This window comes from Hypanus sabinus, chromosome 6 (assembly GCF_030144855.1).
Source record: "Hypanus sabinus isolate sHypSab1 chromosome 6, sHypSab1.hap1, whole genome shotgun sequence".
Classification (NCBI taxonomy): Eukaryota; Metazoa; Chordata; class Chondrichthyes; order Myliobatiformes; family Dasyatidae; genus Hypanus; species Hypanus sabinus.
In genome coordinates, this window is record NC_082711.1 from 126,227,157 (window position 1) to 126,254,503 (window position 27,347).

Consider the following 27,347-nt stretch of genomic DNA (forward strand, 5'->3'; position numbering starts at 1 on the left):
GAGAGATTGGACAAATGGATTGTTTGCTCTGGAATATCAGAGGCTGAGAGGGGATGTGATGGAGGTTTATAAGATTAAGAGAGAAATAGATACCATGGATAGAGCATTTCACCCAATGGGGAAATGTTAAATACTAGGGAGCATAGCTTGAAGTTGGTGGGGGGGGAAGTTGAAAGGAGATGTACAAAGATTTTTTTGTATTCAGAGAGTGCCAAGTCCTTGAAACGTGCTCTCAGGTAAAGTGATGGATGCAATTACAATAGTGACATTTCAAGGGCAGCTAAGCTGACAGATGACTAGGCAGGGAATGGAGGGATGCAGATCATCTGCATGTGATTAGTTTAATTTGGGAACATTGTCAGCACAATCATGGCGGGCTGAAGTGTCTATTCAGGAGCTCCACTGGTCTATGTTCTAACTCCAGCTGGAGGCCATGAAGTTCTTTGAACCTGCTCTGTATTCATCAACTCCAAGACCTCATATGTCTGCTAACTTTATTTTGGTGCATCTTACTCAAAATTATAATACATGTTAAATAAGGTTGTGCTTTTAGAATGTCCAACCTTCCTGCTGAAAGAGGCAAATGGGTCTAGACGCTCTTCATACTGCGAGGAGTAGCGCAGTTCGGTGTCATCACTGCTGGAGCCCTGTGGAGATAACAGCCGGCATCAGAAAATACAGCAGTCATTCTGGTGTGTGACCTACCAGTTACGGTGTCAGTGTTCATGGCCAGGACACAGTGCCAGCATTTTGGGCTGCGACATGGTGCTTTGATCAATGAACTAAGGAGACTTTCTCTTGTCAGATCACATTCATTCACGTAAGTCACAAAATGTCCAATATTTTCTACATTTTATTATTACACAGGATACCATTCCAACCTTCTGGGTTTGTTTTGGCTCACATAGAAGTTCCATTCATCATTAATTCTTCCTGTAATCCATTTTCCCACATTATATCAACTCTCCTAGATTCTATCATTCATCTTTACACTGGGAACCTGCATGACTTTGAGATGTGGAGAAAATCAGGGCATTAGAGGTCATGTGGTCACACAACACCACTGACTATATTACTGACAAGTCCCACCGATGACTCCCTCACTGACCCCTACTCACACCTGACCTCCTCCATGACCCCCACAATTACCATAACACATACAAAGGCTGCACTCATCAAACACCTTTCACATTCACAAAGATTGGGTAACAGGCAAAAGAGGCAATTACAATGGACTCCAGTTAATTGGGCCATTGATTAATCGGGGCAGCCATTTATTTAGTACAACTCTTAAAAATTTGGGACAATATGCCACTTAATTGGGGCAGGAGACTGTTGCCAAACAATTTTGAACTAGTGTTAGTTGTTTGCACTTGAGTGGCTGATAGGCACTACACTGTGCTGCAGCGATTCTCATCACTGACAAATGGCAAGAAATAAGCAGTGACACAATTTGGAATTGTTTTGCTCACCGAAGTTTCAAGCATTCAGGCTTAGAGTGCCAGAAACAGCCAGGAGTGCAAATGAAACAATTTCACTACTTCAATAATTCAGGAACTATTAATGTATTGACAATCATCTTGAATGCTACAATGAAAATGAAGATTTTGAGAATGCACTCATCTAAAGCATTGTATGAAGGCAGTCCATTACCTGCACTAGGTGTCTTTGCTAATTTTGTTCATTTACATTCAATCAAAATACCACGGCAGATGAATTCTTCTGTTGATAACTTTTAGAAACTAATACAGAGTTTTATAGTACTTTAGAGGTATTGGTGGTGCTCTAAATTGTTCTGTATTTCATTTAAGTACATAAATTGTTACTTGGTTAAATGGTATTTTGCCTTTTTTATATGCTTTCCATGCTTCTATTTCCATGAAACTTCAGCTAATTGGGGCAGACATTTAAATTGGACAAAAATGTACTGGTTCAGATGTGGTTCAATTAACAAAATCCAGTGTATAAAAGAATTTTAAAAAAACTTTACATTTATAAAAATAAAAAACCCACTGTCAGTGATAAGGCTTAAGTTGTTAATACTGTTTTGATGAGCTGTAGTGATGCAGCAACATGCCTTCTACAAGGGGGGTTGTCTTCCCTTTATAGCTGCAGTTAGCATTGCTCAGGCAGCTCAGTAAAACCTCGGGAAGGTGGCAGGATCTTGCAGTGCAATTTGTGCCCTTTAATGCACTGAAAGTGGCAACACAAGTAGACAGGGTGGTAAAGAAGACACATGGAATACTTGCCTCTTTGGTCAGGGTGTTGAATAGATTACTAGACAGTATATGGAGGAATCTAAGGTGGAAGGTTATATGGGGGGGGGGCAGGGTTTAAGGGTCAGCTCAAAATTGTGGGCCAAATGGCCTGTACTGTGCTGTATTGTTCTTTGTTCTTTGTAAATGTTAGTAAGTCATGTTGCCACTTTGTAAAAATTTGGTGATGCTGCATTTGGAGTGTTGTGTACATTTCTAGTCACTGGAGAGGATGCAGGAGTGGTTCACCAGAATAAAGCTTGGATTAGAGGATGTTCACTTTAAAGAATGTGGACAAACTTGGAATGAAAGATTTTTTCTTCACAGACAATGGTAGGATCCAGGGGAAGTGGTAGAAGCAACACTTCAGAGGCATTTAGACAGATACGTGAACAGGTAGTGGATGGCAGGGTACAGACCATAAGCAGACAGATATGCACCATGGTCAGCACAAACATCATACGCTGAAGGATCTGTTCTGTGCTGCACTGTTCTATATTCTGAGATCTGGATGTAGTGCTGGCAGTCAGATGGAAGACCTGCCCTTGCTTTCCCCTTAAACGTGAAAAGGGCTGTGGTACACTGTGTTGGTCTGTTGATCAATGCCATAACCTGCTTCAGCTACCACTTACAAGTATTTGTACTCACTCTGCCAGAATAATTTTGCAGAAACTTGATCTTCTCATACAATTTGATGTTGTCAGCACGCAAGTTGTCCAATTCATTCTGAAGTGCATGTATTGTTTGTTGCATCATGTGATTGTCCTGGAGCACAAAATGGAAGACTGAATCCTGGAAATGACCCATGAATATAGATGTACAAAACGACTGTCCTGTTTTACATTTCACTATTCACCACTGGAAATTAAAGTCAGAGAGTAATGCAGCACAGATATGGGCTCTTTGGCTCAACAAGTTCACGGTGATCATAGCGCTCACCCAGCTAGTCTCAATTTCCTGCGTTCAGCCAATACCCTTCCAAGCCCTGCCTCTGCATGTACTTCTCAAATAATATGATTGTACCCACCTCAACCACTTCCTCTGGCAGCTTGTTCCATATGCTCACCACCCTCTATATGAAAATGTTCCATTTAAATCTTTACACTCTTTGATTTATGGCCATTCCCCTCAAAAATAAGTAAACCGCTTTGGATACTGTTGTGGGGGATGACCTCCTGGGGGAACGACACGGTGACCGGATTATAGGCACTGAGCATGGGTCCATGGTGCAAAAGGGAAAGAGAGAGAGAAGGGAGTGGTGGTGTTAGGGGACTCAATAGTCAGGGGAACAGGCAGGAGATTCTGTGGGGATGCGAACAGGACAGCCAGATGTTATGTTGCCTTCCAGGTGCCAGGGTCAGGGGTATCTCAGATCCCGCCCACAACATTTTGGAGAGGGAGAGAGAGCAGCCAGATGTCTTGGTACATATTGGTACCATGACATAGAAAGGAAAGCAAAGAGGTCCTGAAGAATTTTAATACAGCTAGGTAGAAAGCTGAGAAACAGGACCTCCAGAGTAGTAATTTCTGGATTGCTGCCTGTGCCATAAGCAAGTGAGGGTAGAAACAGGATGATTTGGTAGGTAAACGTGTGGCTGACAAGCAGGTGCAGGGGTCAGGGCTTCAGGTTCTTGGATCATTGGGATCTCTTCTGGGGGAGGTATGACCTGTTCAAAAGTGACAGGTTGCACTTGAACCCAAGGGGGATGAATACTCTCGTGGGCATGTTTGTTAGAGCTGTTGGGGAGGGTTTAAATTAATTTAGCATGGGGGTGGAACCGGAGTGATGGGTCTCAGGACAGGATGTAAAGAAAGCAACGATAGTGTGTAGTCAAGACTATCAGGAGGGCAGGGAGATGATTGGACATAGTCACAGCCAACAGGGTGAATATCAAAACATTAGGGATGCAAGATCAAAAACGGTAGCAATTACGGCACTCAAGGTGTTGCATCTCAATGCGCAGAGTATAAGAAGTAAGATGGATGATCTTCTTGTACTATTACAGATTGCCAGGTATAACCATATAACAACTACAGCACGGAAACAGGCCATCTCAGCCCTTCTAGTCTGTGCCGAACGCTTACTCTCACCTAGTCCCACTGACCTGCACTCAGCCCATAACCCTCCATTCCTTTCCTGTCCATATACCTATCCAATGGACCGCAGAATACAATAGGAAACAGGAAAGGTGTGTTAAAAGGGCAATGTTATGATAGTCATGGGAGATTTTAACATGCGGGTTGATTGAGAAAATTAGGTTGGTAATGGACCTCAAGAAAGTGAGTTTGTTGGCTTTTTAGTGCAGTTTGTTGTTGAGCCTACTAGGGGATCAGCTATACTGGATTTAGTGTTACGTAATGAACCAGAGGTGATTAGGGAGCTTAAGGTAAAAGAACCCTTAGGAACCAGTAGCATATTTCAGTGGAGTAAGGGAAATTACAGTGGTATGAGAAAGGAGTTGGTCAAAGTAAATTGTACGGAGCTGCTGGCAGGGATGTCAGCAGAGCAGCAATGGCATGCATTTCTGGGAAAAATGAGGAAGGTGGAGAACATATGTATTCCAAAAATGAAGAAATAGTCAAATGGCAAATTAGTACAACCATGGCTGAAAAGGGAAGTCAAAGTTAATGTAAAAACAAAAGGGAGGGCATACAAAAACACAAAAATTAGTGGGAAGACAGAAGACTGGGAAGTTTATAAAAATGTACAGAGAGCAACTAAAAGAATCATTAGAAGGAAAAAGATGAAATATGAGAGCAAGCTCGCAAATAATATCAAAGTGGATAGTAAAGCTCTTTCAAGTATGGTAAAAAATAGAGAGATGAGATTGGATATAGGACTGCTAGAAAATGAGGCAAGAGAAATAATAACAGGGACAAGGAGATGAGCAAATGAGCTAAATGAGTATTTTGCATCAGTCTTCACTGTGGATGACACTAGTGGTATGCCAGATGTTGTAGTGTGTGAAGGAAGAGAAATGGGTGCAGTTACAATAACGAGGGAAAGGATGCCCAAAAAGCTGAAAGACCTAAAAGTACATAAGTCACCCAGACCAGATGAACTGCACCCTAGGGTTTTGAATGAGGTAGCATTAGAGATCGTGGTGGCATAAGCAATGACCTTTCAAAAATCAATGGACTCTGGTAAGGTGCCAGAGGACTGGAAATTTGCAAATGTTACTCCAGTCTTTCAGAAAGGAGGAAGGTAGCAGAAAGGAAATTATAGACCAGTTAGCCTGACCTCAGTGGTTGGGAAGATGTTAGAGTCAATTGTTAAGGATGAGGTGATGGAGCACTTGATGAGACAGGAAAGTACAAAGTCAGCATGATTTCCTTTAGTGAAAATTCAGCCTGACAAACCTGTTGGAATTCTTTGAGGAGATTACACATAGATAGAGAAAGAGGGTGCAGTGGATGCTGTATATTTGGATTTTTGGAAGGCCTTTGACAAGTTACCACATATGAGGCTGCTTACTAAGTTAAGAGCCCGTGGTATTACAGGAAAGTTACTAACATGGTTAGAGCATTGGCCGATTGGAAGGAGGCAGTGAATGGGAATAAAAGGATGCTTTTCTGATTGGCTGCCAGTGACTAGTGGTGCTCTGAAGGGGTTGATATTGGGATCACTGCTTTTTATGCTGTATATAAATGATTCAGACAATGAAATACATGGTTTTGTTGCCAAGTTTGCAGATGATAAGAAGATTGGTGGAGGTGCAGGTAGTGTTGATGAAACACGTAGGATTCAGAAGGACTTAAGACAGATTAGCAGAATGGGCAGGAAAGCAGCAAATGAAATATAATGCTGGAAATTGCATGGTCATGCACTTTGGTAGTAGAAATAAATGAGTGGACTATTTTCTAAAGAGGAAAAAAATCCAAAAATTTGAGATGCAGAGGGTCTTGGGAGTCCTTGTGCCTAAAGGTTAGCTTGCAGGATGCGTCAGTGGCGAGGAAGGCAAATGCAATGTTATCATTCATTTCAAGAGGTCTAGAGTACAAGAGCAGGGATGTGATGCTGAGGCTTTATAAGGCACTGGTGAGGTTTCACCTTGAGTACTGTGTACAGTTTTGGACCACATCTTAGAAGGGATGTACTGGCATTGGAGAGGGTCCAGAGGAGCTTCACAAGGATGATTCCGGGAATGAAAGGGATATCATACAAGGAACGTTTGATGACTCTGGGTCTGTACTTACTGGAATTTTGAAGGATGAGGAGGGATCTCACTGAAACCTTTTGAATGTTGAAAAGCCTAGACATCGTAGATGTGGAAAGGATGTTTTCCATGGTGGGAGAGTCTAGGTCAAGAGGGCACAGGGTCAGGATAGAGGTGCGTCCATTCAAGACACAGATGCGGAGAAATTTTTTTAGCCAGAGGGGGGTGAATTTGCAGAATTTGTTGCAGTGCAGCCGTGGAGGCCAGGCCGTTGAGTGTATTTAAGGCAGTGATTGATAGGTTCTTGATTGGACATGACATCCAAGGTTATGGGGAGAAGGCTGAGAACTGGGGTTGAGGAGGAGAAAAAAAAGTATCAGACATGATTGAATGGTGGATTCAATGCCTACACAATGGCTTTTTAAAGCAGCTTATACTTGAGCCTATTTGGGGAAAGACCATCTTAGATAGGGTGTTGTGTAAGAATTCAGATTTTATTAGTCAGCTTAACGCAAAGAAACCCTTAGGAGGTGGTGATCATGATATGATTGATTTCATACTACATTTTGAGAGAGAGGCTTAAGTCACATGCAACAGTATTGCAATGGAATAGAGGGAATTACAGAGGCATGAGAGAGGAGCTTGTCCAGGTGGATTGGAGGAGGATACTGGCAGGGATGATGGCAGAGCAGAGGTGGCTGTGAATAGTTCACAAGGTGCTGGATAGATATGTCCCGCAGAAGAAAACGTTTTCAAATGACAGGCTAGGCATCTGTGGCTGACATGGACTGCATGAAAGCCAAGGAAAAGGCATATAAGATAGCAAAATTGAGTGGGCAGTTGGATGATTGGGAAGTTTATAAAATTCAACAAAAGGCAATTGAAAAAGGGAAAAGATGAAATATGAGAGCAAACTAGCCAATAATATAAAACAGGATACTAAAAGTTTTTTCAGTTATATAAAGAATAAAAGGGAAGTGAGAAATGATATTGGACCATTGGAAAATGATGCTGGTGAGGTAGTAATGGGGACAAAGATGAAATTAAGAAATACTTTGCTTCAGTCTTTACTGTGGAAGACATGAGCTGTATGCCAGAGGTCCGTGAGTGTCAGGGAGCAGGAGTGAGTGCCATTGCTATTACAAAGAAAACTGCTAGGCAAACTGAAAGGTCTTAAGGTGGATAAGTCAGCTGGATCAGGTGGACTACAACCCAGGTTTCTGAAAGAGGTTGCTAAGAGATAACGGAAGCATTGGTCATGATGTTTCAAGAATCACTTGATTTTGGCATGGTCCCAGAGGACTGGAAAATTGCAATTGTTACTCCATTCTTTAAGAGGAAATAAGAGAGGAAATTATAGGCCTGTTAGACTAACCTCAGTGCTTAGGGAAGTATTGGAGTCCATTATGAAGGGTGAAGGTTGCAGGGTGCTTGGAGACTAATGAGAAAATAAGTCAAAGTCAGCATGGTTTCTGTCAAAGGAAATATTACCTGACAAATCTGTTACCATTCTTCGAGGAAGAAGCAAGCAGGGTGGACAAAGGAAAGCCAGTAGATGTCTTTTATTTAGATTCTCAGAAGGTATTTGATAAGGTGCCGGACATGAGGCTGCTTAACAAGATAAAATTCTATGATGTTACAGGAAAAATACTGGCATGGATAGAGGAATGGCAGGAGGTAGCGAATGGGAATAAAGGGGGCCTCTTCTGGTTGGCTGCCGGTGACTAGTGGTGTTTCTCAGGAGTCAGTATTGGGGTCCTTACTTTTTACATTGTTCATCAATGATTTAGAAAATGTAAATGATCTCCGGTCAGGTGCCGGAGGATTGGAGGATAGCTCATGTAGTTCCGTTGTTTAAAAAAGGCTCAAAAAGTAAGCCGGGAAATTATAGGCTGGTAAGTTTGACATCGGTAGTAGGTAAATTATTGGAAGGAATACTAAGAGATAGGACCTACAAGTATTTGGATAGACAGGGACTTATTAGAACCAGTCAGCATGGCTTTGTGCGTGGTAGGTCATGTTTAACCAATGTATTAGAGTTTTTCGAGGAAGTTACCAGGAAAGTGGATGAAGGGAAGACAGTGGATGTTGTATACATGGACTTCAGTAAGGCCTTTGACAAGGTCCCGCATGGGAGGTTAGTTAGGAAGATTCAGTCGCTCGGTATACATGGAGAGGTAGTAAACTGGATTAGACATTGGCTCAATGGAAGAAGTCAGAGTGTGGTAGTGGAGGATTGCTACTCTGAGTGGAGGCCTGTGACTACTGGTGTGCCACAGGGATCAGTGGCATTGTTATTTGTCATCTATATCAATGATTTGGATGACAATGTGGCAAATTGGATCAGCAAAATTGGCAAAGATTGGAGGTGTAGTGGACAGTGAGGAATTTTTTCAAAGTTTGCAGAGGGATTTGGACCAGTTGGAGGAATGGGATGAAAAATGGCAGATGGAGTTTAATGCGGACAAGTGTGAGGTATTGCACTTCGGTAAGTCAAACCAAGGTAGAACATACAAGGTAAATGGTAGGACACTGAGGAGTGCAGTAGAACAGAGGGATCTGGGAGTACAGATACATAATTCCCTAAAAGTGGTGTCACAAGTAGATAGGGTTGTAAAGAGAGCTTTTGGTACATTGGCCTTTATTAATCAAAGTATTGAGTACAAGAATTGGAATGTTATGGTGAGGTTGTATAAGACATTGGTGAGACTGAATTTGGAGTATTGTGTGCAGTTTTGGTCATCTAATTACAGGAAGGATATTAATAAGATTGAAAGAGTACAGAGAAGGTTTACAAGGATGTTGCCGGGACTTGAGGAACTGAGTTACAGAGAAAGGTTGATTAGGTTGACTTTATTCCCTTGAGCGTAGGAGAATGAGGGGTGATTTGATAGAGGTATATAAAATTATGATGGGTATAGATAGAATGAATGCAAGCAGGCTTTTTCCACTGAGGCAAGGGAGAAAAAAACCACAGGTCATGGGTTAAGGGTGACATCAATTCCCCATTTCTGAGGTGAACCATTTCAGTTTTTCATGGCCTTAAGAAATCACGCTCTGAAACGGTCAGTCGTTTATTACGTAACTAGTGCATTAACTACTAGTATCACTACTACCACCACAATTACTGCTACTACTGGGGGAATTACTGATAAGACCAGAGGCAGAGCTGAATCTGCATTTGCTTTCTGTTTCACCAAACACTCACATTGGGATTTGGACTGTTCCATGGTACCATACCTGGGAGTGAAAATGGAGAGTTAGTTCCACCCTTCCAGTCCCAGAAACCCACAGAAAGGCTCCCTGTGTTTAATGTCTGTAGAAGGGATACAGGTGCTTTCAGACGTGATCAGATGGTCTGTGGGAAACACTGTGTAAGTGGAACCAAGTCCTCTTCTACCTATGCAGGCAGTCACCCAGCCAAGCTTTCACAGGACAGAGAACATAGCACAGGAATGGGCCAACCTGTTCATGTGCCTGCTCAGATATCTCTTAAAAGTTGCAGTAAAAAAGTTGGCAAGTTATATAAAACTTTGGATATGCCACATTTCGAGTGTTGTTTGTAGTTCTGGTCACCCCATTACAGGAATGAGTCCTGACGAAGGGTCTCGGCCCAAAACGTCGACAGCGCTTCTCCCTATAGATGCTGCCTGGCCTGCTGCGTTCCACCAGCATTTTGTGTGTGTTGTTGTTACACGAATGATGTTTTGGCTTTAGTGAGAGCGCAGAAGAGGCTCATCAGGATGTTACTTTCAAATAAACTGAAATCTTAGAATAAAGACTGCTCGTCATTCCTGCTTCCAGGAAGAACCCTAAGGATCAGAAAATAAACAGAGACCCAACACAGTAAACGGCAAGGCACTGAGCAGTGTGGTAGAACAAAGGGATCTGGGAATACAGGTATATAATTTATTGAAGGTGGCGGCCCAGGCAGATACGATTGTAAAGAAAGCTTTTGACACATTGACCTTCATACATCAAAGTATTGAGTACAGGAGATGTGATATATGTTGAAGTTGCATAAGATTTTGATGAGGGCTAATTTGGAGTTTTGTGCAGTTTTGGTCACCTATCTACAGAAACAATGTAACTAAGGTTGAAAGAGTACAGAGAAAATTTACAAGGATGTTGCTAGGAGTGGTGGACCTGAGTTATAAGGAAAGATTGAAGTTAAGACTTTATTCCTTGAAATGTAGCAGGTTAACGGGAGAGTTGATACAGGTATACACAATTATGAGGGACATTCATAGGGTAAATGCAAGCAGGCTTTTTGCAATGTGGATAGGTGGGGCTACAGTTAAGGCTCATGGGTTAAGGGTGAAAGGTGAAAAATTTAAGGGAATCATGAGAGAAAACTTCTTCACCCAAAGAATCGTGAGAGTGGAATCAGCTGTCAGCACAAGTGGTGCATGCAAGCTGTATTACAACATTTAAGAGAAGTTTGAATTGGTAGATGAATGGTAAGGGAATGGAGGGCTATGGTCCAGGAATAAGTCGACGGCAGTAGGCAGTATAAATGGTTCGGCACAGACTAGGTGGGCCGAAGGGCCTGTTTCTTTACTGTAATTTCCTATGACACTATGAGGAACTTTGCTGAAAGCTTTACTAAAGTCCATGTAGACAACATTCACAAGCACACTCTCATTAATTCCTTTTGTTGCCTCCTCACGAAACTCAATCATGTTTGTAAAACATGACCTCTCCCACATAAAACTATGCTGACCTTGTCTAATAAATCTGTGTTCTTCCAGACATGAGTAACACCTATCCCCAAGAATCTTATCCAGTAACCTCTTCCTCAATGTCCAAAAAACCAAACAGCTGATCGTAGATTACAGGAGGAATGGAGGCTCGTCTCGATCAACATCAAAGGGACTGCAGCTGAGAGGGTGAGTAATTTCAGTTCCTTGGTATACACATCATGGAAGATCTCACCTGGACTATACACACCAGCTGTGTGGCCAAATAAGCACAACAGCATCTCTTCCACCTCAGACAACTGAAAAAGTTCGGCATGAGCACCCAATTCCTCCAAACCTTCTACAGGGGCACCATTGAGAGCATCCTGACTGGCTGTATGACTGCCTAGTACAGGAACTGCACCAACTGTGATCATTGGGCATTGCAGAGAGTGGTATGGACAGCCCATCGCATCTGTGGATGTGCACTTCCCTCCATTGAGAACTTTTACAGCAGCAGGTGCATAAAAGAAGGCCTGGAAGATCATCAGGGATACCAGTCACCCCAACCATAAACCGTTTTAGTTGCTTCTGTCTGGCAACTGGTATCAGAGCATTAAATACAGGACCAACAGGCCATGGGACAGCTTCTTTTTACATGCCATTAGACTTATAAGTTCATATGTCTGTACATTGCAATGGAGTCACAACGCAAAGATTTTTATTCCCTCATCTTGTGGGATGGATGTAAGATTCAAATCAATAAATTCAAATTCAAAATAAATTTAAATAATTTCCTTACCAGTGATGTGAAGTTCACTAGCCTATAATTTCCTGGCCTGTTTCTACTGCCCGGGGACCAACACCGCCTATTCTTTAGTTCTCTGAGACCTTGCTGTGGTAAAAGGAGATACACACAATCTACATCAAGTTACCAATAATCTCCTTTTTGGTCTCAATAACCTCCCAAAGAATGGCAGCAACTGGATGGGCTTCTGAATTGCTCTTTACTTATGTGGTTCTAACATATGTGAAAACAATGTCCTTTCGAGGTTTAGCACTTCCCAGCAAGATATTTTCTTTAAGTTCTGGCATTTATTATTATTTACATACAGATTCCAGCTCCTGGTTTCTTGCTCGGAACCTTTCCCTCTGACTTGAAATAATGGAGAGCAGGGAATCCATCTGTCCCTGTGGAACCTGCAAGCTTGGATAGGCTGCAAAGCAAAAATATATGTAATGAGTAAATCTCCTCCACACGTGTGAAATATATCATATATCTCTAACCTGGAGTTGTGTCCCCAGCTGTGGCCAAGTGTATTCTGCTGATTTCTTCTATCCATTCAGCTCTTCCTCCTCATCTCACACTCAACTGATACATCACCAGTGACATGTGCCAGTGAGTACAGGAATAGAGCGAGGTGGAGGATAAATGAATGGCTGATGGATTGGAGCAGAGATTCAGGTTTCTGGATCATTGGGACCTCCTTTGGGACAGGCAGTGATGTGTACAAAAAGGACGGGTTGCACTTGAATCCGAGGGGGACCAATATCCTGGCAGTGAGGTTTGCTAAGGCTACTAGGCAGAATTTAAACTAGAATTGCTGGGGGGTGGGAACCAAACTGAAGAGATGGAGGAAGGGGCGGTTGGCTCACAAATAGAGAAAGCTTGGAGACAGTGTGTGAGGGAGGATAGGCAGTTGATAGAGAAAGGATATGCTCAGACCAACGGTTTGAGATGTGTCTATTTTAATGCAAAAAGTGTCATGAACAAAGAGGATGAGCTTGGATTAGTACTTGGAGCTATGATGTTGTGGCCATTACAGAGACTTGTATGGCTCACAGGCAGAGTGCCAGGCTTTAGATGTTTTAAAAAGGACGGCCCTCACCTCTGCCGGAGCAGTGATACACGAGCGAGGAAGAATGGGCTCTGGATCCATATTGTCCTCAGATCCATTGAACTGCCGGGAGAAAGCGTCGGCCTCAGTATTCTTGCTGCCGGGACAATAAATGAGGACGAAATTGAACCGTGTGAAGAACAGAGCCCACTGGGCTCGACGGAAGTTGAGTTTCTTAGCATCCTGAATATAGGAGAGGTTCTTGTGATCTGTCCAGACCAAGTCCGGATGCTCTGCCCCCTCCAGCCAGTGTCGCCATTCCTCCACGGCCTTCTTGACAGCCAGAAGTTTCCGGTTCCCAACATCGTAATTCCTCTGGGCCGGAGTCAAGTGACAGGAAAGAAAGGCACAAGAGTGCAGCCAGCTATCCACAGACAAGTGCTGAGAGATGACAGCTCCAATGCCTACATCAGAAACATCCACCTCGACAATGAATGGCAGCAGCGGGGCAGTGGTGAAACGTTGCGTGGAAAATGTTTGGTCGGCATTGTCTGTCCAATGGAATCCTGCCGAGGTCTTCTTAGTGAGTTCATTAATTGGAGCCACAATAGAGCCAAAATTCTGGATGAAACAGTGATAAAAGTTTGCAAACCCCATGAAGCCCCGTACCTGTTTGACTGTAGATGGTTTGGGCAGTCTGCCTGAACTTTACTGTGGTCTATTTGAACAATAGATGGGGCAAATACATAGCCCAGAAACGACACCTAGTCTTTATGGAATTCAGATTTTTCAGGCTTGGCGTCCAGGTCGTTTTCGAGAAGGCAGCTGAGTATTCTCTGGACATGCTCCTGATGAGAGCGGGAACAGATAAGGATGTCATCTAAATACACAAACACAACCTGGTTCAACATGCCCCTGAGCACATCATTAAGCAAGGCCTGGAATCTAGTGGGGGCATTGGCCAGACCAAATGTAGCACCAGATAATCATAGTAGCCATTAGAGGTCACGAAAGCCGTTTTCCACTTATCCCGTTCTCTTATGTGAATCAGATTGTAGGGACAGTGATGTTGTTCAGGGGCTGATAATCCATGCAGGGACGGAGCTTGCCAGTTTTCTTGCTCACAATAAAGAAGCCTGCTCCTGCCGGTGAGGTTGACGGACAGATAAACCCCATGCTCAATGCCTCCTCAATGTCTTCCTCCATGGCCACCACTTCAGGACAAGAGAGGGAAAAGAGGCAGCCCAGGGTGGACCAGCACCAGGTAGGAGGTCTATGGCACAGTCGTACGGCTGGTGTGGTGGCCTTTCTTTTACTGAAAACCTCAAGGAGATCCGCATATTCAGCCGGAATCCCAGACAGGTCTCATCCTTAGCTGACACAGGAGGGGATTCATGGAACGGAGCTTGAACTGAACCCAAACAGATAGACAGACACTCTTGGGGTACCTTCAGAGACCAATCGATCCGTGAGTTATGTCGGGATAACCAGTGGCAGTTCAGGTGAATTAACCAGATAGAGAGATATTTCTTCATGATGGTTGCCTTCGAGTACCAGTTGGACAGGTTGGGTGGAAAGGTGGGTCTTGCCAGTTCCCAGAGATCGATTGTCCAGTGCCTTGACATTGATCTTTTCTCTTAATTCCTGAGTTGAAACTCCCCATCTTTGAGTGAGAGAGATGTGCATGCGATTCCTGGCTGCACCTGAGTCGATAATGGCTTGTTCACGGGTCTGAGACCTCCATGGCATGGAAGCTGCGAGTATTGGGGAAGCTGACTGAAGAGAGAACCGACCCGTCAAGATTCCCCTCCCTGCTGACGGGGATTCTCTTTTACTGGACACTTGGAACATACCGCCTGCCAATATAGGCAGGAACCTGTTCTCCAGCGCTGCTCTTGTTCCTCCTGAGTCAGGCGCATGCGCCCCACTTGCATAGGCTCCTCCGTGTCCGTGGGCTGGGTGCTGAGTGGTGAGGGAGGGGGAGAAGGCGAGGAAAGACAGTGATCAAGTGGTGCGTAGGAAGTTTGAAACATTCTTTCCCTGCACCACTCAGTCGTCAACTTGAATGGTCAGATTAATCGAGTCATCCAGACTATCCTGCTCGTCCTGGATGGCGATCTCATGCTGGACCCCTGCATTCAGTCCATGCTGGAAGACAGTGATAAGAACTCTCTCATTCCAACCCGTCTCTACCCCAAGGGTACGAAACTTAACTGCATAGGTTCTCACCGTTCCTCTGTCTTGGTGCAGGTCCAAGAGTCAGTGGGCAGCCTCTTGACCCCGTACTGGAAGATCAAAAACCTCCCTTAACTCCGCCATGAAATGCTGAAACGACTGGGCTGCAGGGTATCCTTGCTCCCGTAAAGCGTTGAACAGGCTCTGTGGAGGTCCATCAAGAAGATTGATCATGTACGCCAGTTTTCGTGCATCATCACCAAAATGACCAGGCTGGGCTTGGAATGTCAGCTCGCATTGGGTAAAAAAATTCCTGTAGCCATCCAGATCACCAGAATCTTGTACGGACGCAGGGGTCCGAATGCAGGGGTCAGCTCTGGTCCGGGCGTGAGAGCGGGCGCATTAGTATTACAGATTGTTGGGGCAGCAGAAAAGGAGGGCCTGCGAGATGCTGGGAGTGGAACTGAGGTGGCCTAAGGCTGCTGAATTGCATTAGCAAGAATATTAATGGCTGTCAGCTGATGCTGGCTGTTGACAGTAAGTTTGTGGATGGTGGCTTGACACCCAAGTCTGATTGTCTGCTGTGAGCTGTTGAACAGTTGCGGCCTGGGATGATACCTGTTCCTCCAAGTGAGACTGGGCTTGTCAGCACGAGATTATCTGCCTCATTGCCTCTGTAACTTCAGAGAACAGATTCCATTGCCTGTAGTTTGTCTCCTACCTGACCAATGAATCTCACAGCCAAGATCAGCTGCTCTCTCTCTGCTGGGTCTATCTTTGTGCGTTCGAGACTTGCTGTCACCAGGATCGGATATGGCCCAAGTGCAGAGTGACAGACACTGAAGCGGATCAATAGTTCACAAAACTTTAATGCGAACAGAGTTAAAGGGAAAAGAAAACAATAAACCCTAGGCCAAACAGGACCATTAACTAAAACTCTCAAATGGGAAACAAAGCCTACACTGTGGCTAAAAAGAACATCTAATTATTAAACAAATACCTCTAGTCTTCAGAGTCAGTCCAATTTCTCAGGCAAGGCTGAGGCAAAACAAAAGTGAATCGTTGCTGTGCTCTGTCCAAGTCTTGACAAGTATGGAGTTAAATAATATCATGATTAAATAAAAATTAGTTGACACATGGAAATTCACAAGCGTAATTGCTGTATTTACTGCGCTGCCGAATCCGTGGTTGTGACAATTCCCTTGTATTTCTAGCACTTCCTACTGCTTAATACCAATGTACTCCAGAATATCAGCTTACTCATCCCTTAACTCTCTGCTTCCATGATCTCTTTCCTAATGAATACCACTGAGAAGTACTCATTTATGATCTTGCTCATATCCACTATGATCACTGAGAGGGCCTATTGCTTTCCTAGTCACCCCTCTTCTCATACACTTACAAGAGGTTTCAGGATTCTCCTTAATCAAGGTTTGCCAAGTTCACTTCATGGTCTTTTTTTGCTTTGCTAACTTCTTTTAGTCCTATCCTTTATAAAGGTGACTCATTTGATACCTATACTTCCTTTCTCTGATCAAACATTCAGTATCTTTTACCAACCTGGGTACCCAAAACATATCACCTTTGGCCTTTGACCTAACAGGGACATGCTAACTCTGAACACTTACCATCTTCCACCTGTCGGGAATTGCAGCTGCTCCTGACCTATGTCTGCCAGGTCCTGCATACATTACTGAAATCTACTTTCCCTACTTTAAGACATAGCTCAGGGACCACCCTTGTTTTCTTCCATAACTACCTTAAAGCTTACAAAACTCTGTTTGCCCAGATTAATACAGCACCAAAATCTCTCAAAAACCTGCTTAATTGACACCAGTTAACACCTAAAAGATGTTCTGTGATACTTTGCCAAAGCATGTTCAACTGCTCCTCCCAAATACATCATTTCTGCCTCCTTTAAGTTAATTGGGACACACTCTCCAAACCCTTTTATCTTCCCAGGAAAGATAAAATACACAATTTCCTCTTCTCCTATCATGGGTGCCAGTGGTCCTGCCCTTTGGAACTATCTTATTAAGGCTTCCATCTCACATCTCTTCCTTTTCCTGGAATATCTAACTAATGTGTCTGGGTGCTCAAGGCAGAGACTCTAATGTTTAAGTAGATGGATGAATATTTGAATCACCAAGTCACACTTATCCCACTCCAGATTCAGGTAAATAGGTTGGGACAAATGTGTACTTTATGGTTCGAATGCACAGTGTGGACTGAATAGCTGTGTGACTCTGTCTAAAGCATCTTGGGCAAGTGCATGCAATCTGCTATTGGTACCATAACATCTTGTGGAAAGGAAAGTCACAATAATCAAGTACTTATTTTTACAAGAAATCAATCAAACAAGAACCTTTGATTCAGCTGATGAGTTAGTTTGGCACAACATGTTGGCCAAAGAACATCTTCCTGTTCTATGTTCTACGAATGCTGAACCTATCCTAAATTCGCTATGGCTTATCTATCAGAAACCTCCCTCAGATCAATCAGATGACATGAACATTGACTGTAACAGGCCTGTTGGTGTGTTCTTACCGAAGAGAGCTGTTGCTTCTTTGATGGGCTCTGGGATCTTCTCCATGTTGCCTATATCTGCTCCCTGATGGCAAGGACAAAACACAAATTGGTAAGACACTGATGAGTTACTATTATTTGCTCAGTTATAGGAAGAAAAAGAACTTATGGAAAAAAGCACAAGTTTGGAGGCTATTGTCAGATGGAATGGTCAAAAGCTGATTAAGTCCCCGAGGGAGAGGTGAGATGGAGGAGGAAAGGGGTTTTCAGGAATATGACAAATTTGTGAAATAGGAAGAAGGTCTTCTCACTGGAAGAATGAAACAGAGAGATAAGAACCCTCTTCATACAACTGATGAAGAAATCTTACTGTAGAGGGTTAATGGACAGAGGATGACAATGGGCTACAGCATCTCAATCCTGACCAATGGTCATCATTACCAGGAGATGGGACTTACAATTCTCTGCTGGGGTCAGGCTGTTCAATATTGGACAGCAACACACACAAAACGCTGGAGGAACGCAGCAGGCCAGGCAGCATCAATAGGAAGAAGCATTGTTGATGTTTCAGGCTGAGACTCTTCACCAGACGAAGGGTCTCGGCCCGAAACGTTGACAGTGCTTCTTCCTATCGATGCTGCCTGGCCTGCTGCGTTCCTCCAGCGTTTTGTGTGTGTTGCTTGAATTTCCAGCATCTGCAGATTTCCTTGTGTTTGCAATATTGGATAGGACTGGTTTGGAAAAAACAGCATTTCAGGATGTAAATTGTATACGTTTCTCTGACATTAAATGTATCCTTGAAACCTTTGACTGGGTCTTCCTGGACTTAGGCTGCCCCAGGTTAACCACCAACTGGGTGGAAGTGCTGCTGTGTCTGAGCTGCAGTCCTGCGTTTCCCCAGGCTACATTCTTGGTGAAGTCCTAATGGCTATAGAGAGTGCAGAGAAGATTTATAAGGATGTTGCCTAGATTGGAGAATAGATAAGAATAGATTGAGTGAAGTTGGCCTTTTCTCCTTCGAGTGACAGAGGATGAAAGGTGACCTGATAGAAGTGTATAAGATAATGAGAGGCACTGATCGTGTGGATAGCTACAGGCTTTTCCCCAGGGATGAAATGGCTAACATAAGGGAGCATAGTTTTCAGATAGCAGGTTCAGGGGGAATGTTAGAGGTAGGTTTTTCACACAGAGAGTGGTGGGTGCGTGGAATGCACTGCCAGTGAAGGTGGTAGAGGCGGATACAATAGGGTCTTTTAAGAGATTCTTAGATAGGTACATGGAGCTATGTGGTAGGGAAATTCTAAGCAGCTTCTAGAGTAGGTTACATGGTTGGCACAACATTGTGGGCCAAAGGACCTGTAATATGCTGTAGATTTCTATGTTCTATGTTCTATTTTATTATAGAAATAAAATAAAAGATTAACTGATGTCACATTTAATCACTAAAATTAACAACGGATATTTAAAAGGTAAAACAATTGAACTTTCACTGAGATGTGATGCCAATCCTTCCAACACAAGGCTAAAACACTCTCCTCTAGGATAGCTCCTTGGAATTCAGCATTTTCACCAAATTCACACTCACATGTCATGCTGCACGATTGATTCCATTTAGTTCCTCTTTCTCACTTTATCCTATGTTCCCCAACATTCCTGAGAGGATACAAGGGACTATGCAGATGCTGAAAATCCCGAACAACAGACACAAAATGCTTTAGAAACTCAGCAGGTCAGGCAACATCTATGGAGATTGCCCATAGATTCGTACAGGGTAAAACATTAGGTAGAAGAGGTGATGAACACAGCATACTGTATACTTACCTTCATTAGCTAGGACACAAAATATAAAAGCGTGGAGGTCATATTACAGCTTAATAAATCATTGGTTAGTTAAGCATTGTAAACTGCTTTTACATCATTGGGGGAATATGCTACAACTTTAATTGAGTATTTTAATATTTTTTTTGTAATTTATTTGTTATTGAAGTTCATCATTAAACATTCCCATAAGATGTATTTCAGACATTGTATATATATATATATCATATAGTCATATATGCCACAAATCTCCACAAAGTATTTATCTGAAGCATACAACTAGAAAAGAGAGGAAAGAAAGAACAAGTGAAAGGAGAAAACTATGTACAAATAGGGAGTGATTGTTTTTTACAACATATTCATTAATTTATGAGGATAAAATCAGTCCTATGAGGTGTTATGTAGTTAAACCATTTTTCCCAGTATGAATCAAATTGTTCCAACTTATGATTAACAGATGCTGTTATTTTTTCCATTTTGTAAATGTCCATTGTAATTCCCATCCATGTATTTAAGGTTGGGCTCTCCTGTGATAACCATTTCCTAGTAAGAGTCTTTTTACCAGCCACCAACAGTATATTCATTAAATATTTATCTCTTTTCAACCATTCTTGAGGTATATACCCAAAATATATGGTCTTACTCTCTAAGGGTATTTCACATTTAAAGATGTCTTGTAGGGCATTGTGTATCCCCCTCCAATAGTCTCTGATAACGCGGCATTCCCAGAAAATATGATAATGGCTTGCATTTTGATTTCCACAATTTCCCCAGCAAACAGGGTAACTATCATAATGGGATTTTTGAGAGGGTGTAACAAAATATCTTATCAAGTTTTTCCATCCAAACTCCCTCCATTTCTGTGAACTGGTATACTTCCATTGATACTTCCATATTATTGTCCATTCTTCCTCAGATATAATTATCCCTCCTTCCTTCTCCCATTTTGTTTTAATGTATGAAGTTGAATGTGTTTTAAGATTTGACAAACCCTTATACATGCTTGAAATGATTCTACTACCGTTATCTGAATTATATGCTTTTCTAAATAGCTCTATCAAACATGTACTTGGCTTGGTTACATTTTTAACTGTGCTACTGACATATTGTCACATCTGTAAATACAGATAAAAGTCTTTTTTTTCTATTGTGTTTTTCTTTAAGCATTTCAAAACTGAACAGCGTTCCTTCTTTCATCATATTGCAGTGTCCAGAACTGTCCAGTTCTTAAATCTAACATCCAGTTTATTCAGTGTAAAATCCGAGTCATATGCACACCATTTAAGAATTGCAATATCTCCCTCTAGTTTATATTCTTTTATAATAGTTTTCCATATTTTAAGAGTCCATTTCACCCATGGGTTATCATCAGCCAAAATTGCCTGTATGGGGATGGGAAGTATCCCCTCCTCAATGTTTTTCCATTGAGCATCATATGCACCAATGTATCATAGCTCTTAACTGTGCTGCAAAATAATAATCTCTAAAAGAGGGTAGGCCCCATCCCCCCTTTTCCTTGGCTAATTGCAAAGTTTTGAGATGAACTCCAGGCCTTTTACCTTGCCAAATATATCTTAATAACATTGTATTCCATTCATTGAATTGATTTTGATTAATCTCTATTGGTAGGTCTGAGTCAGGGCAGTATATTTATTTTAATAGATTCAATCCTTGAACTGAGGATTTTATCTCCCTTAATTTTTTATATGTAGGCTGATAATTGCATTCTGATAATTTTGCCAAATCTTTTGGCATAATGATGCCCAAATATTTAGAAGACTCTGTTTGCCATGCCCAGGGATATCTACTTTCAATTTCTCGTGGTGGGCTATAGTTATATGAAAGTAATTGGGTTTTATCTATGTTGATCTTGTATCCTGATAATTGACCATATTGTTCAAAGGATTGCATCAATTTAGGTAAAGAGTATGTTGGTTGCCCAAGATAGATCAAAATGTCATCTGCGTAACAGGCTCTGTCACTTTAATAGTAATTCCCCTGATCTCTTCATTTTGTCTGATGTATTGAGCTAATGGTTCAAGATATAACGTGAAGAGTAGCGGTGACCATTGTTACGTCCGTAGCCCCCTCCTTTGTGAGAATCGCAAGATCACTGTTGGGCTGGGTCAAGGAACCCAGGAAATGAGAGGGACGTGCAAAATGCCTCGTTTCCCCGGCAATGTAAAGCTACAGGACATGGCCGTTGTCTCCGGAAGACCAAGTTGTGTATTTAGTACTGTACTATTCATTGAAGCCCTCAGGGGATGACCAGAGTGGGCTGGTGGAGGGATTGCATCATCCCAACCTGATTGACATGAGACCCCGTGAATAAGGATAAAAGAGGGTCTGGGGAACAACCCCCTTAGACGCACCAGAAGAAACGTTAAGCGACCACGTAACAGCAGGAAGTCATCTGAAGGAGGCCACATGCGTTCAATTCCGTGGCTGGAATTGGTGGCTGGAACCACGGAAAACAGCTTTTAGCTAACAACGGGGAAATCCGCTCCCCTGACTCAACGGATTGGCATCATAAAAGACCTGGGCAAGTTTAAACCGCATCGCTCTTAAACCCAACAATGCTGCAGCTTGAACGAACTGATAGTGACTGTTGTCTTTCCATCGGACAATACATTATCCCCTAGACAACGATAGAGCTATTTCTTATTGGTTATTATTATACCCGCGCTTAGATTTAGTATTGACGACGTATATTATCTGTATGTTTGCATTAATCTTATTTTTGTGCCCTTTATCAATTAATACTTTTAAAAAATAGTACCATCAGACTTCAAAGGACCTCTCTATCTTTGCTGGTCAGTGATCCAGTTACGGGATTTTGTAACAAAATTGGGGTTCTTGTCTCAGGATTTGACACCAAATTGGGAGGCCGGTGAATCGGGCTTGTAAGTCCACACTTGGATCTGGTTACTCGGGTAGCCAGACGGGAAACCAGCAAAGATGGACGTGGGTGAATTTATAGAAAACCCGACTCTGGAGGCGCTAGAGGCGGCCACCAAATCAGACCTAATAAGTTTGGCGAAGGAGTTAAACCTCGTAGGGGTGAGGTTGTCAATGAAAAAGCGGGAGATGAGAAGGGCAATAACAGTATTATATTGGGAAGAATGTGTTTACAGATGAGGTATTGGAAAATATCCCTGAAGAGGTACCAGCTAGTGGGACGGCTCAGTTAGAGTTGGAGAAATTAAAGTTGGAACATGAACTTCAGATTAAGCAGCTGGAGGCAGCCAAGAGAGAGAGAGAGAAGAGCAAGAGAGGGAAAGGGCAGAGAGAGAGAGAGTGGGAAAGGGCCGAGAGAGAGAAAGAGAGGGAGCATGCGCTCCAGCTGAAGGAGTTAGAGGAGAAACGAGAGCATGAAATTCAGTTAAAACAGCTGGAAGCAGCTGAGAAAGAGAAACAGAGGAAACATGACTCAGAGATGGAGAAGTTACGGCAGGAGCCACGAGTTCCGGGGTCAGACCGAGAGGAGCGGTTCAATGTTAGTCGAGAGTACCTCCGTTCGAGGAAACGGATGTTGATAGTTATTTCTTGCTTTTTGAAAAGGTGGCAGTGAATCAGAAGTGGCCCAGAGGTCAGTGGGTGGCGTTGTTACAGAGTGTGTTAAAGGGGAAGGCACAGCGGGCATATACGGCATTGGCCATGGTGGAGGAAGAGGAGGAGAGTTATGACAAAGTAAAGGCAGCCATTCTCTGGAGTTATGAGCTAGTACCTGAGGCGTATAGACAAAAGTTTAGAAATTTAAAGAAAGGGTGGAATCAGACGTATACCGAGTTTGCCTATGAGAAGGGGGTGCTCTTGTACCGGTGGTGCACCGCAGAGAGAGTGGGCGAGGATTATGGGCGTCTCAGGGAGTTAATTCTGATTGAGGAATTTAAAGGTTGTGTTTCGGAGGATATCCGGACGGTTTTGAATGAAAAGCTGCATAAGTCCATCTTGGAATTTGCTAGGTTCTCAGATGAATATGCCCTAACCCACAAGACAAAGTTTTCCTCGAATAAAAGTTCCCAGAGAGACTGTGGGAACGATCGAGAAAGTCCGCCGGCTGAGGCAGAGGTCCCGCCGGGAGCTAGTGGTAAGGTTGAGGGGGAAAGGCCAGACGGCCAGAGATTTCCGGGCTTGACATGTTTTAATTGTGGAAAGGGGGGACATATTGCATCTCGGTGCTTTGCTCCGAGGAAAGAGACAGGAAAAGGGAAAGCAGCAGTCCCTATCGGATGTGCTGTGGTAATCAGTAAATCGACAAGAGAGCCCTGGGTAGACAGAGTATGAGAAGGGTCTGAGACTTGTCTGAGACATGGAACCGTGTCTTTGAGGAAGGGGGAACCACCAATTTCCGAACGAATCTGGAGAGACACGGGGGCTGAGCTGTCGTTGATCAGCAGTAAGGTACTCGAGTTTGGTCACAAGACGAGAATGGTAGCTGTGAAAGGAATAAGTAAAGGGACAGAAATGGTGCCCTTACATAGGGTCATTGTGGATTGTGAGCTGGTGTCTGGACCCGTTGAAATAGGGGTGCAATCAGAATTCCCGAGAACTGATGCGGACGTCCTTCTCGGTAACGATTTAGCAGGTGGTAAGGTTTGGGCAGCAATGACACTGACAAGCCGGCCGGTGAGTGCTGCAGCCCCGCCCCTAGATTCCCAGATCTATCCCGCATGCGCGGTCACTCGCAGCCTGCCGAGAGAGGCAGTTGAGAACGAGAGCAGTTTAAATCTGGCCAGTTTTGATTTGGCTGAGATGTTTCTACTGACTCTGTACCACGAGGGTTTAGATGGTGGTAAAACGAAGAGTAGTAAAGTGAAAGAGGGTAAGGGAGCGGAGGTAGATCTGCCCTTAGCGAGGAGAAAATAAAGATGAGGAACCGATAGAGAGGGTAAGAGGTCCAGAGTTGGACAAGGATGATCTGTCTGGTTTGGCAGAACTGTTTGAAGAAGTTGAAAATTCTAAAGGTGTTCCCGATAATGAAATGAGGACAATCCTAGCTGAAAAGGGTGCCCTTGTCTTGAAGAAGTCTGCTGGGTTGGCAGATGAGGTTGTTTCAGCCCACGGGGTTGAGTTCACTCCGGAAGGGAGTTGCCCAGAGAGTACCTGGGAGGATCGGGGAAACGTAGAATTTGAAAAGGGTTTGGGTATTGGAAGCTTGGAAGAGGCCAATATCCCGTTTGAGTGTATCCAAGATGGGGATGCACGTGGTACTGAACCTAGTAACGGAGCTCAGAAAAAGTCTGAGGTATTTGATTCAGTGGACCGAGATGGCCGTCCTTGTGGGTCAGATAGACTTGGTTCAGTGAAGAAAGGGTTAACCTTGGTAATAGTGGGAAGTGAGAGTTCCCAGGTGTTTGTGCTCGAAGGTGTGTTGAAAGTTAATGCGGAGTTCAAAAATGGGGAGATAAATATTATCATTGAAGGAAACGGGAAATCTGTAGTTCCCAAATCAAATGAAGAAATCTTAAACCCTGCAGATCGCTTACCGATTCAGCCGGAAGGTGACGGGGGCCCCCACGCTATTGTTATTCCAGAATGTTGTGTGAAAAGGCAGAATTTGAAATGCTGCTTGAGCAAAGTGGTCAAACTAAAAACACATAGCCTGAAGGGGCCTGATGAGAGGGCTAACCACCTGTGTAAAATCAAAGAGTTGGGTGGAAATTCAGAAGATGGTCTAAGTTTGGGTCACGGTGTTGATAAAATAATTCCTCTATCTCGCCACATTACCCAAGCTCCCCACGTGGGACCTCACCGGAAAAGAGGCGACGGTTAAGGGGGATGCCATTTTAAACAGCAAAGCCGGTTGTACGGGATTTCCACATAGCCTGTGAATAATAAAGACAACCCCCTTGGAAGCCTGCCTGTTCAGTTTGAAAATGACCGAAAGATTTGTAGTTCCATAAACTTTTGTAGATGCATGGAAGCTAAGATCACACCTCCTTAGAGTTGTTGCTGAAGGAAAGAAATAAAAATAGGTGGTTATTAAATTGAAGTCTGCTGCTACAAGACTTTAGTACGGTACACGATGTTAAGATATTGAAGAAAGTGACACTGTAATCGTTAACTGTTTAGATACTGAATTGAATGTATCACTGTATTACTCTGTAAAAAAAAAACTTTGGTGGTGTGTTAGATTCTAACACCCTGTAAGACTGTATTATTTTGTTTTTTTCCCGATGGTAAAAAACGCGGTGAAGAAAGGGGGTGTTACGTCGTAGCCCCCTCCTTTGTGAGAATCGCAAGATCACTGTTGGGTTGGGTCAAGGGGCTCAGGAAATGAGAGAGGGACGTGCAAAATGCCTCGTTTCCCTGGCGATGTAAAGCTACGGGACATGGCCATTGTCTCCGGAAGACCAAGTTGTGTATTGAGTACTGTACTATTCATTGAAGCCCCTCAGGGGATGACCAGAGTGGGCTGGTTGAGGGATTGCATCATCCCAACCTGACTTGACATCTGAGACCCCGTGAGTAAGGATAAAAGAGGGTCTGGGGAACAACCCCCTCAGACGCACCAGAAGAACCGTTAAGCGACCACGTAACAGCAGGAAGTCATCTGAAGGAGGCCACATGCGTTCAATTCTGTGGCTGGAACCACGGAAAACAGCTTTTAGCTAACAACAGGGAAATCCGCTCCCCTGACTCAACGGATTGGCATCATAAAAGACCTGGGCAAGTTTAAACCACATCGCTCTTAAACCCAACAATGCTGCAGCTTGAACGAACTGATAGTGACTGTTGTCTTTCCATTGGACAATACATTATCCCCTAGACAACGATAGAGCTATTTCTTATTGGTTATTATTATACCTGCGCTTAGATTTTATCTGTATGTTTGCATTAATCTTATTTTTGTGCCCTTTATCAATAAATACTTTTAAAAATAGTACCATCAGACTTCAACGGACCTCTCTATCTTTGCTGGTAAGTGATCCAGTTACGGGATTTCGTAACACCATGCACAACCCTGTCTTGTGCGCCTTTCTAGGGTAAAACTATTTGATAAATATCCATTGATTTTAATCCTAGCAGTAGGGTGGTCATATTGTGCCTGTATAGTTTTAATAATTGTGTAACGGAAACCAAATGTATGTCAAACTCTGTAAAGAAAATTCCAATTAACCGAATCAAATGCCTTTTCAGCATCCACACTTATCACTATTGCTTCGATTTAATTTTTTGTATATGGCCCATAATGTGACGTGTCCTTCATATATTGTCTTGTGTTTGGCGTTGTTGTATAAAACCTGTCTGATCGTTATGTATCAGTGTGGGTAGAAACTCTACTAAATGTATGGCCATGATGGAGGTAAATAATCTATAATCTACATTAAGAACGGAAATGGATGTTGGTCTAAATGTCCCACATTCCATTTTATCCTTGCATTCTTTTGGTATAGCTGAGATTATCGGTTCCTTCATGCTGAGTGGCATTTGTGCCTTTTTTAGAGCCCAGTTCAGAGTGGGAAGTAGGACAGGAATTAACACACTTTTAAATTCTTCGTACCACTCTCCTGTATACCCATCTGATCTAATTTAAGTCTATTATTTAAGTCTGGAAACAGGCCATCTCGGCCCTTCTAGTCCATGCCGAACTATTAATTGCAGCTTTTAGTTCAACTTCAGTTATGTCAGCAGTCATCGTTCTATTTTGTTCTTCGCCTAAAGTGGGTAACTCTAGAGAATTCAGGAAGGTGTCAATTTGGGTTATGCTTCTCCCTGGAACTTTGGAATATAGAGTTTTGTAAAACACTTCAAAAGCTTCTTGAATTTCACTTAGCTTTTTTTTTGTATTGAAGTTCATCATCAAACAAACATTATTTTAAAATCATTTTTGTTCTTGGATCCCTAATCCTATGAATTGCATTTCTGCTACCTTTTTTTCCCAGTTTCCACGAT

The 27,347-nt window shown here is 43.0% G+C and overlaps 1 protein-coding gene across 1 annotated transcript in view; it reads right to left on the reverse strand.

Moving 5' to 3' along the window:
* Positions 1 to 27,347, reverse strand: part of LOC132395815 (protein CASP-like) — a 739,549-nt gene that overhangs the window by 42,347 nt on the left and 669,855 nt on the right. Inside the window, exons 16-19 of the mRNA XM_059972899.1 lie at positions 17,652 to 17,715; positions 12,205 to 12,308; positions 2,904 to 3,020; positions 564 to 647 (exon numbers count right to left, since the gene is read on the reverse strand). Of these exons, the coding sequence (XP_059828882.1) occupies positions 564 to 647; positions 2,904 to 3,020; positions 12,205 to 12,308; positions 17,652 to 17,715 (369 nt within the window). The remainder of the gene's footprint in view (positions 1 to 563; positions 648 to 2,903; positions 3,021 to 12,204; positions 12,309 to 17,651; positions 17,716 to 27,347) is intronic.